The sequence below is a fragment of the Aquarana catesbeiana genome, linkage group LG07 (genome assembly GCF_042186555.1).
Source record: "Aquarana catesbeiana isolate 2022-GZ linkage group LG07, ASM4218655v1, whole genome shotgun sequence".
In the NCBI taxonomy this organism is placed as follows: domain Eukaryota; kingdom Metazoa; phylum Chordata; class Amphibia; order Anura; family Ranidae; genus Aquarana; species Aquarana catesbeiana.
The window spans coordinates 266,335,141-266,347,138 of NC_133330.1; the positions used below are offsets into that span (position 1 = coordinate 266,335,141).

General features: G+C 42.9%; 1 protein-coding gene across 1 annotated transcript in view; it reads left to right on the plus strand.

The window, feature by feature from the left end:
- The window catches only part of LOC141103569 (putative ferric-chelate reductase 1), a 172,900-nt gene extending 162,419 nt beyond the window's left edge, over positions 1-10,481 (plus strand). The window contains exons 15-16 of the mRNA XM_073593299.1: positions 5,159-5,199; positions 9,060-10,481. Coding sequence (XP_073449400.1) covers positions 5,159-5,199; positions 9,060-9,149 — 131 coding nt within the window. The 3' untranslated portion in view covers positions 9,150-10,481. The remainder of the gene's footprint in view (positions 1-5,158; positions 5,200-9,059) is intronic.
- The last annotated feature ends 1,517 nt before the right edge of the window (positions 10,482-11,998 follow it).

An 11,998-nucleotide genomic window follows, 5' to 3' on the forward strand; every position in this document is an offset into this window, starting at 1 on the left:
AAAACATGCGCCCCTTTACAGGCATACTATAGACACCCCCCCAGGTACGAAATTTAAAGTTATATTACACTTTTATTGTTTCACTTTAAGCATTATTAAAATCACTGCTCCCGAAAAAACGGCTGTTTTTAAAACTTTTTTTTGCATTGATCCATTTCCCCTGGGGCAGGACCCAGGTCCCCAAACACTTTTTATGACAATACCATGCATATAAGCCTTCAAAATTAGCACTTTTGATTTCTCCCATAGATTTTTAAAGGGTGTTCCGTGGCATTCGAATTTGCGCGAACACCCCAAATTGTTCGCTGTTCGGCGAACTTGCGAACAGTCCATGTTCGAGTCAAACATGAGTTCGACTCGAACTCGAAGCTCATCCCTATTGCCCACCTGAGGCCTCACCACAGCAGACATTTTTTTATTTTATTATTATTTTCAGCATTTCAGAAAATTCCAAACATTATCTTGAAACATATACAATGCAATTTATCTGATCAGTTCCCGTCCTCTTCCCTCCAAAAGCAAAAAAAAACAGCAGCTTTGTCTGGGAGGGTAGCGTGCCCTCCAGGCTGGACTATTATAGTCCAGCCTGGAGGGCACGCTACCCTCCTCTCTGGGAAAAGACCCTGAGCTCAGTGTGCTCACAGAATATATATAGTTTCCCAGCATACCATCAGAGCCTGCCTCTCTGGGATAGGCCAGGGCTTATCAATATTCATGCTGCCATCTGCATAGGCCCACACCTATCATCCAGAAACTTCTCAAGTTCTCCAGATGCAGAGGGAGCTATTGGACCAGACTGACAGCAGCTGAGCCCACTGAGCAGACCTGACTAGCAGATTGCAGCTCCACTGAGTATAGTAAGCAAACTATGCTTTTGCCTAACAAACATTAACAGCCACACTGACAACAATGTGGCAACTAAATGTGCATATCAAAAACACACACTAATTCTATCTAATTCCTAGCACCTATCGAGGTGGGTGATATATCTATGTATGGCCAGATGTGGCAGACCTTTATGATCAAATGTGTGGCTAATTTACCAAACCCTATACCATCAGATTATCACAGCTATGCTCATATCTGATGCAGCCCTAATGAAAATTGAACAGCATATGGTTAGTCTTCCCTGTATGCAGTTTTCTGCTTTCATGTGGAATTCAGCACCAGAAATTAGATGAATTGCGGTAATTGGTCTACACCTACACCAGTCCAATTACACATTTATTGATTTATGTTATTCATATTCATAAAAAAGTAAACATTGGACAATGATTTAGAGGAAGGGATACTGGCAGGGTGAATCAGTAGTATCTGGCACAGAAACGCAAGTGCATTGGACCCCACCAAGGAAAGGTGAGCAAACAAGGGGTAATGTCTACTAAAGGAAGCGTTACTGTAATGCCGCGTACACACGGGCAGACTTTTCGACCAGACTGGTCCGACTGACTTTGCAACGGACTTTCCGACGGACTTTCGAACGAACGGACTTGCCTACACACGATCAACCAAAGTCTGACAGATTCATACGTGATGACGTACTACCAGACTAAAATAAGGAAGTTGATAGCCAGTAGCCAATAGCTGCCCTAGCGTGGGTTTTTGTCCGTCGGACTAGCATACAGACGAGCAGATTTTTCGACCGGACTCAAGTCCATCTGAAAGATTTGAAACATGTTTTATTTCTAGATCCGTTGGACTTTTGGGGAAAAAAAAGTCAGCTGGAGCCCACGCACGTTAGAATTGTCCGACGGAGTCCGGTCCGCCGGACCAAGTCTGACGGAAAGTCTGCTCGTGTGTACGCGGCATTAGAATTACAAGGGAAGTTTGGACAAGGGGTGGTAGTCAGGGTAAGGCATCAGTCCACCATGGTGGAAGCTTTACACCAGAAACAGCAACCAGCTAGCAAAGCCATTCTTTAGAACCTTAGCACCGAGAATCAGAAAAAGAAGTCACTTTCTGGATGTGCTCGCCTACCAAACAATGGTTATAGTGGATGCAGCCAGATCCAAACAAATAAAAGTAAATTGGACCTGTACTTGTATCATGATGAGAAATAATGGATTAATTACAGCAAGAATCAATTAATAGCTATGACCTGCTGTGGAAAAATGGACAGAACTATGTTTGATGTACAAAGTGCAGCATACCAAAATTACTTATGTATCAAGGGTTTATACACATTATTATTGTGCTAAGGGAGTCGAATTGTGGCTGGGGTAAAGGAGACGGGGGTCAACTATGTTTTTCATAATGCTTCCAATAATGTTTCAATGTACAGTACATTAGCTTTTATGGAGCACAGATATTTAACTGTGTAGACACTCAAAAGAGACACTCTTTAAACAATTAAACTATGCTTCGAGTGGATACAATGCACATAGTAAATTACTGAATTTTACCATGGGGGGGATTTACTAAAACTGGTGCACACAGAATCTGGTGCAGCTGTGTGTAGTAAACAATCAACTTGTAACTTCAGCTTGATCAGTGAGAGCCCATTCACACAGGGGCAACACGACTTGCAGGTCGCGACCTGCAAACAACTTCCGCGGTGACTTGCAAAATGACTTCTGTATAGAAGTCTATGAAGTCGCCCCAAGTCGCCCCCAAAGTCGTACAGGAACCTTTTTCTAAGTCGGAGCGACTTGCGTCGCTCCGATTAGAACGGTTCCATTGTACAGAACGGGAGGCGACTTGTCAGGCGACTAGGTCGCCTGACAAGTCGTCCCTGTGTGAATGGGCTCTAAAGGTTTGACAATAAAACCTAGAACCTGGGTACTATGCACAGCTCCACCTCATTCTGTGTGCACCAGTTTTAGTAAGACCCCTTTCACACTGGGGCCGCTTTCGCACCAAAGCACCACTCGTTTTAGCAGTGCTTTAGTGCTGTTTAAGCGCCGCTGGCAGGGTGCTTTTAACCCCAAAGAAGGGTTTAAAAATGCCCGTGTTGCGGCGCTTTGAAACGCTTTTCAGGCGCTTTGGAAGCGCTGCCCATTCATTTCAATCAGCAGGGCATTTTGGGAGGGCTGTATACAGCCCTCCCAGCCCTCCCAAAACCGCTGCTTACAGGACTTTTTCGAACATTTCACAAGTGCACCGCCCCAGTGTGAAAAGACACACTGAGATGAATGGGAGGCAATTTTCAGGCTCTATTTAGAGGCTATTTCTAGCTCTAAAACATCTGAAAACAGTCTCAGTGTAAAAGGGGTCTAAATATTCCTCCATGTGTCATTTTATCCAAGGCTCCAATAGTTTGTAAAAACTAAAAAAAAAAGAAACACTGAAAAAACAGTGTGGGGTTCTCCTTAAAATTCTAACCAGGCCCTTATCCATGCATGCAGCCTGGGAGGCCAGGAAAGGATATGCAGTGAGTGTGTGCCCCCCTCCTCATCTGTACCAAACTAGGCCACATGCCTTTTAGCATTGGTGAGTACCTTGCAAGGGGGAGGGGTGGCAAAGCTTTCCCTACTTTCCTCTTGCAAGGCACCTTGTCCCACTCTTGAGGGCCAAAGGCCTATTCCCCACATCTGGTCCCCAAGAGGATGTGGGGAGGAATTCTAGGGATCTGGACAATTTTGGTTGACATATCACTCTTTTTTTGTTTTTAACCTAATCAAATAACAATTTAGTGCTGCTCTGCTTTTTATAGAACCTACACATAATAGTTATGCCGCATACACACGATCGGAAATTCGGCCAGCAAAAGACCGATGAGAGCCTTTGGTCATAAAATGCGATCGTGTGTATGCTCCATCGGACTTTTGCTGGTCGAATTCCAGCCAGCAAAAGATTGGGTGCATGTTCTCAATTTTTCGGTCGGAAAAAGTTCCTATTCCAAAAATGCGATCGTCTGTAAAAATTCCTACGCATGCTCGGAAACAATTCGACGCATGCTTGGAAGCATTGAACTTCATCTTCTCGTCTCGTTGTAGTGTTATACGTCACTGCGTTCTTGACGGTCGATATTTCAGCGAACTTTTGTGTGACCTTGTGTATGCAAGGCAAGCTTGAGCGGAATCCCGTCGGAAAAGCCATCATATCTTTTTCCGACCAAAATCCCGATCGTGTGTACGCGGCATTATAGGTATATGTCATCTATAAAAATGCCCTGTTATCATTTAGGCACATACCTTAAAGGGTTAGTTCCCCTTTACAGAAAATTTGTAATGGTGACCTAACACCGGACCTCCTCCCCACCCCACCCCCCTCGGTCCCCACTGTACTTCACTCTCTGTGATTCTGAGCTGTCAGGGCTCCCGCAAGCTGCTCTACCAGTCCAGAGATTTTAAAACCTTGCTGCTTCCTCTCCTCTCCAACTAGCATAGCAAGGACTGACCAGACAGATTCTGATTGGTCAGCACCATGCATGTGAATCCCTGGACTGGTGGAGTGGTTTGCAGGAGCCCTGACAGCTCAGGCTAGCGGGAGGTAATTACAGCGGCAACCAGTAGCTGGGATGGGGGTATGGTGTTAGGTCACTTTTACGGAGGTATGCTCAAATTCTCCTGGTGTCCAAGATCTTCAAAAGCTCTATTTAAATGTTGACTTCAGTAGAGAAAGTCAAGCTCTGACCTGTCCACTCACAACTGAAACTACTATTTTACTGAGAAAGCAACTGTTAGTTATGGGACAGGAGGGGGTAGGCTAGGGTTGCCCCCTGTCCGGGATTCACCCGAACAGTCCACGTTTTGAATCTAGTGTCCAGGTTTCAGTCCACCTGAAACCTAGACACAATATTCAGGAAAGAATATGGCTCAGGACAGGACTTGACAGAAGGGTGAGGGGGCACTATGTGCGCCGCATTACTATTCTCTTTGGAGTTCCCAAAGATGTCCCAGGTCTGTTACAATCCTATAGTGTATACTAAAAAAAATAAAAAATAAATGACTGTGCCACTAAAGTGTTCGGGTTTGGCTTAAAGAAAAAGTAGCAACCCTAGTGTAGGCGGAAGCTCAACTTTGGCTTCTGAAGTCAAGATTTTCCTAATAACATATGCTGAGGTTAGAAAGTGCTTGGACCAGCTATTTAGATATGTTACTAATCATTTCACACACTTAAGTGTCAACATATAATTGTGTCCTGATAAAAAGCAAACTCATTCACAATATTCTAAACATGTCTTCAGTTTCTAATAATTTTCTTTTAACCCCCTTAGAAATGAAGAAATCCACGAGCAAAGGAGATACACAGGCCTCGGTAATAAAATTGTAACATCATCCTGTTCCCTGAGCCCAACCTTTTTCAAGCCAATTAGAGCCTTTACATTTTGGTAAAGTTAGGTTACCCAAACATAAAACACAGAGCGCATGCTCTTTAAAGCACAAATAGTAAATTTTTTTATGTTCTGTAGCAGGCCATAGAACATTAGTTTCCTGCTGGATAGGAAGAGGGCATATGTATTTTATTTAGAATAAGACATTTCCCTACACTAGTGTTCAGTATCCATATGTGTTTTCCATGTTTCTGTATAGAAGCACAGGTGTATTAAGAGATAACACTAAAAGAAACATACCAACTATATTTTAGGTATACTGTATGTAAACCCTGTATTTCACACTATTGTGGGGTATAGTACAGGCATTCAATATTAACCTTTTAATATTAACCTCGGGTCTTGGCGCTGAGCGGCTGCATATTTGCATGCATTAACGACAATAGAGCTGTGTCGAGAGCTCATACCCTGCACGCTCCAGTCACAGTTACAGAAGGCAAGCGGAGCGCTCCCATTCACTGCTTACAATCTGGAGCTTTCCGATCATGTGACAGCCAGTCATGGTGGTCACATAACCCTAAGCCCTGCCTCCCAGCATTCTTAATCCCTTAACCCTTTCGCTGCCAGGCCTTGTGCTCCATTTTTACCCTCAGGTGGCCAGAACATTTTTGCAATTTTTCCTTTGCTGTTTTATTTTTCACTTATAGCTTTCAAAGTTTGTAAAAAAACCCCAAACCATATATTTTCTGAAAGCATATGATCAGTAGAATAAAAAGAAGGTGCAACTGATTTCTAAAGTCCCACGATATTTGCGTAAATGTTTATCAAAGAATATTTATAATAAAAATCCACAAAAATCATGATTAGTAGATAAATACACAGCACATTTTACAAAATTCCTACTAAATATAAGAGATTAACCTGTATTGAGCTAATAAATAACAAATATTTGTAATTTTTACATTGCACTTTTTTGAAAAATGGTGAAAATCGAACATACGCAAAAATGTAAGTATCCAAATTTCTCTAAAAATCTGAAGATTTTCATTTTTTCCTTACAGCTTTAGGAATTTGTGAAAGACCCCCAAAACCATATATTTTCTGAAAGCATATGGCCTCTAGAATAAAAAGATGGTGCTACTGATCCCTGTGGTATTTGCGCAATGGTTTATCAAACTAATATATTCGCAAAAAATACACTAAAACCATTATTAGCAGATAAAAACACAGCTAATTTTACAAAATTCCTGCTAAATCCCTACTAAATATAAACGCTTAACCTGTATGGAGTTAATAAATAACAAAAAAATTAAATTTTTACATTGCGTCTTTTTACAAAATGGTGAAAATCGAACATACCCAAAAATTTCTCAAAAAATCTGAAGGTATTTATTTTTCACTTACAGCTTTCAGAATTTGTAAAAGATCCCCCAAACCATACATTTTCTGAAAGCACATGTCCACTAGAATAAAAAGAAGGTGTTATTGATATTTAAGGCATCGTGATGTTTGCGCAAATGTTTATTAAGTCAGTATTTTTTGCTAAAAATACACTAAAATCATTAATAGTGCACATAAACACAACATAACAAAATGTCTGCCAAATTGCTACTAAAGCAACGTTCACATGTGGCATACTAAAGTGTACACCCATGGGGGGCCATGTTTATCCACACAGGGATGCACAGGTGTTCCATGCATCCCTGTACAGTCAGTCCCATTTATGTCAATTGAGATGCAATGGCTGCACAGGCATAGCTGCTGTTCCCAATCTGACATCCGTGTGGGTGTGAGTACACCACCCCGAATGCAGACAGTGTGAGCTCAGGGACATGCATGCGGACCTACATGGATGTAAAATTGGGAGCCATGGCTCTGTTCATGCAGGTGCTACATCCCAAATTACATCAATGGGACTGCCTGCACAGAGATGCATGGAACACCTGTGCGCCCCCGTAAAGTTACACTGTGTATGCCCTGTGTGAACAAAGCCTTAGGCCCCTTTCACACAAGCACACCGATTGGGTCTGCCTGTCTGTTTTTTAGGCAGGCCCAATGGGACCACCTATTGTTCTCTATGGAGAGGCTGATGTAAATGGACATGTGTCCGTTTACACCTGCCTGCATCCGATCTAGTCAAGTCCGCTAAAAACAGACGGATGGGGATTCCATTCCCCATCCATCTAGCAGATCGGATCGGATGGTAATGGACTGGCGGTCCATTTCCATCTGACCACCCCATAGAGAACAGCGGCTTTGTCCGTGTCCGCTTGCAGTCAGCGGAGCGGACGTGGATCTGTCATCCGCCTGCTCAGCGGGGATCAGCAGACAGATCCCCCGCTGATCAGACAAATCTGCTTGCCAGAGTTGGCTCCATGTGAAAGGGCTCTTACCAGGAGCTGCTGGTCCATTAGGGGCACAGGGGCGTTTGTATGATTTATTTTTCAAGCCACATAATTAGAGCCTGAGGCTCTAATTGGCTTGAAAAAGGTTGGGCTCAGGGAGCAGAGCATTGCACCCCGATCCCACTCACTTATGACAATAGCAAATTAATATTCGCTATTGTCTTCCAGCTTCTCCCCCAGGCCAATCAGGACAGATCGGGTTGACCGGGAGAAGAAGCCGAGGAAACCGTTGAGGGGCGAGAGGGGGGGGGGGCCTGGGGGGTCTTACTATGTTTGTGTTTTTTGTATTTTTTTATTTTATTTTACCATTTGTTACAGTTTTTTTTTTTTTTTTTGCGGGGGGGGGGGGGGGGTTAGTGAGATATCAGAGGTCTAAACAAACACCCATATCTCTTTTTTTGAGACATAGAAAGGGACTGAAGATAGTCCCTTTCTCTGTAGCACTTTACATGAATGGATGGAATCTGTATGGAGATTCCTCATTCATAAAATGACAGTCTGATACATTGTAACACTCGTGGTTTCAATGATTAGCTGTCAGTGGATATAACAATGATCGCTGCCTAAATCAATTGTACAGGGGGGTTTTAGTATATGCATGTCACAACTTCACCCCCACCCGCACCACTCCCCCCCCCCCCCCCCCAGCCGCGTTTTCCAGGCTGACAGATCATAGGAGATCAGTGCAGGGAGAAGCTGTAGGCGGCGGGAGGGAAGGAGAGATGCTGCTCGGAGCGGCCATGGATCAGGGGTGCGGGGGCAGTATGGGGGGTGATCCGAGGTATTGGGGGGGACACATCTGGATCCCCTCCAAGCCCCATGCAGTACCTGAAGCAGGCGGGAGCGGCAGAGGAGGGATGCCGACTAATGATGGTGGCTGCGGGGAACGGGTTTGCTGGGGGGGATCGGTTCAGCTGATCTTGCACGATTTTATTCCCGCATGTCCCGCAGCCCGACGATTTCATAGACATCTGTGCATTTTCCTGCACAGATGTCTATTTAAATCGCCAAAAGTAGTACAGAAACTACTTTTGGGAATTGGTGTGGCACTGCAAATTCGGCCTTGCAACGATTCGGACCGTTCCATTGCGGCAATAGCCGCCAATTTGGCATGCAATTTGACATGTCAAATCACATGTCAAATCGCATCAATGTGAACCAGGGCTCAGTGTCCAGTTACAGGCTTGCGGAGGGACAAGACCTGTGATTTGTAGGTGTTATTCACTGCAGCAAAAAGAATCAGGCCTCCTTACCTGCCAGACAGGGCTTTGCTGAGTGGCAGAGCTGTGTAATTCCCAAATGTGGATGTACAGATGTACAAATCCTTTGGCAGGTAAAACAGTTTGCCTGGAGTCCAGTATTAAATTGCAGAAAGAAAAATTTCCCAAAGAGGTTTAAATAAACCATCTGTTTTTTTTTTTTTTTTTTTTCTGTTTTAGGCAAAGTACGAGATGTATCTGCTGGTCATCTACCTGTGTGGAAATCTTGCCTTTCTGATTACACTCCTTGTGGGAATTAGCCAATCATAGTGAAGATGAATGGATATAACAAATAAGAGGTTGTTGAACTTTTTTTGCAAAATATTTTTTGCAATACAGAGGATGTAGAATGAGTACATTTTCTGTACAGAGGGAGATATTTTTATTCATGCGCAATCACAATCTAATTTAGCTCTGAAGTGAAACGGTGACCAACTAATGGCAGGAATACATGATAAGAAAAATTTGGCGAAAATTTCCATTCTGCGAACGATCAGATTTTCTACTCGTTGATGTCCAGCAAGCAATACCCAATATCGTGAATGAAATAGACCTAAAAAAACTGAGAAAATTGTGCTGTATCGTTTGCGAACGAACGATATTCTATTCCTTGGTGTGAAGGTCGTCCGTAAAACATCTCTTGAACATTATCACGCATGAACGGAACTACTAGACAACCCCACTTGTACGTGAGACGTCAACACTGCGTATGAAATCGATTGCTCTTTTAAATATTTTTTTTGATTGGTTAATGTTGGCGATGATTTCGACCAATGAACGCTGTTTGGTCGATTTTCTAACTGTGTATTCCTGCTATTATTTCAATTTTGACCAACGAATGCTGTTCAGTTGATTTTCTAACTGTGTATTCCTGCTATTATAGTCATACAGCGGTGATTTAATAGCATTTTTATTTTTTATTTTGTAACACATTTTTTACCTTTTTGTTTTAATGTTGACTGGATGCACCAACAGAGTGGGTCGTCTAACACTACAAATATTAATGTTAGTGGATGTGTCACCACAATGGAAATGGCTATTTAAACTGAAATGCAAATATATTTATGATAAACATGGAATAAACCACAGAAGTGAATGTGTTGCTTTAAAATGAAGAGTTATATATTTGAGTCCACAAGAAAGAACTGTGTTTATTTTTTTGATTCATCCAGTTGTAATAGCTTCAATCTGTGATTATTAATATTATCAATTCAAGTGGATCTGATGAAAAAATATCTGTTGGGCACATTTTTGGGGATTTTAGCTGTAAATGCTCTATCGTACATAAGAATGAAAACAATGAAACGGGAAAGACTATTAATCACTTCAATACCGGGCACCTTTACCCCCTTCCTGTCCAGGACAGTTTTCAGCTTTCTGTGCTGTCACACTTTGAATGACAATTGTGTGGTCATGAAACACTGTACCCAAATTACATTTTTAGCATTTTCTTTTCACACAAATAGAGCTTTCATTTGGTGGCATTTAATTATCACTGGGTTTTTCATTTTTTGCTAAACAAATTTAAAAAAGACAGAATATTTGAAAAAACATTTTTCTTAGTACAATTTTGCAAATGAGTAACTTTTCTTTATCACTGATCTGCGCTGATGAGGCTGCACTGATGGGCACTGATAGGGCTGCACTGATGGGCACTGATGAGCACTGATGGGCACTGATGAGCACTGATGGGGCTGCACTGATGAGCACTGATGGGGCAGCACTGATGAGCACTGATGGGGCTGCACTGATAATGAGGGCACTGATGTGCAGTGCCCTCATTATCAGTGTAAACAATGTGCCGACAGGCTTGACAGATAACGGCTCTCCTTTCCTCACACAGACACAGCATGTGAGGAAAAGAATGCCGATATCCGGCAAGTCTGTTTACATGTGATCACCTGTGATTGGGTAAGAGGCCGTTGTGATTGGCCCTTTACCATGATCTGTGATCAGCTGTGTTCAAAAGACACAGCAGTCACAGAACGTGCTGAATGCAGGGGGCACGTGGGAGGCGGGGTTCTGGGAGGATGTCCATGTATGCCCTTCCAGAACTGGAAGCCCATGCTGTAGCCATCTTTTGGCTATAGCGTGGACAGGAAGTAGTTAAAGCAACCAAATGATTCTATTAATACACACATTTAGGTAGAAAAACGTTTTAAATAATATTTACAGTATATTGGATGCGTTACAAGAACGGTTTAATAAAATGTGTCTTTCAACCTATCCTTTTCTATATCTCATTAATATATATATTAATATGTTGTGAGGCTCTAGCTGGAAAGGTTGTGTAGGTTATATACAGGATGTGTCGAGTGTCTCACCTACACGTAATGAGGGTCTCTAGGGTTTATGGCAGAAAACTGTTTGTTTTCTCAGATTTAAAGTTTTGATTTATGTCCTGGAGCCCAGAGGCCTTGTAGAGCTTTGGGTGGATTAAAGCCTTCATTGCTAGGTCCACATCTTATCTGGTAACAAGACTTCTTTCTCTAAAGTGGGGGCCTGCTGCTGGGTGAAAAGGCTGACTGCTGACAAAACATGAATAGGTACAAGGGCTGTGTGTTTATTTTGGACAACTCATTAGCATATCTCCCAACAAGAGACATATCTCCCAACAAGAGATGGAAACAAGAGACACCTATCAGCAAAAGTATGCAGGCATAGGAAATACCCCCTGCCATGCCCGCTTAAAGGAGAATTATACAAAAAAAGTATTAGTTAAAGTGTTTGTTAACCAAAAAAAAAAAAAGTAATGGATCCTGTTTCCTTAAAGCATGGTATATAGCACAGCGCTTGTGCTGTGTCATTTGGCCCCCTTTATCACCTGAAATACCTGACTGATCCTGCCTGGCCATACCCTTCCCCCATATGCTGACTCCGATATATCAGGGCTGCTGAGCCATGACACCATTGTCAGCATATATGCCTCCGTCATACGCTGCCCTGCTCTCCTATGTCTCCTCTGTCCTCATTCCCCCCCTTCCCCCCTCCCCTCCCTGTCTGCTCGTACCAGCGCCCCCCCCCCCCCCCCCCGCTTCTGCTGCTCTCATAACTGCACCTAAATGCTGTAATCCCCTCTGTAGTATAATAAGTGTCCCTGTGCCTGTGTAATGTAAAAA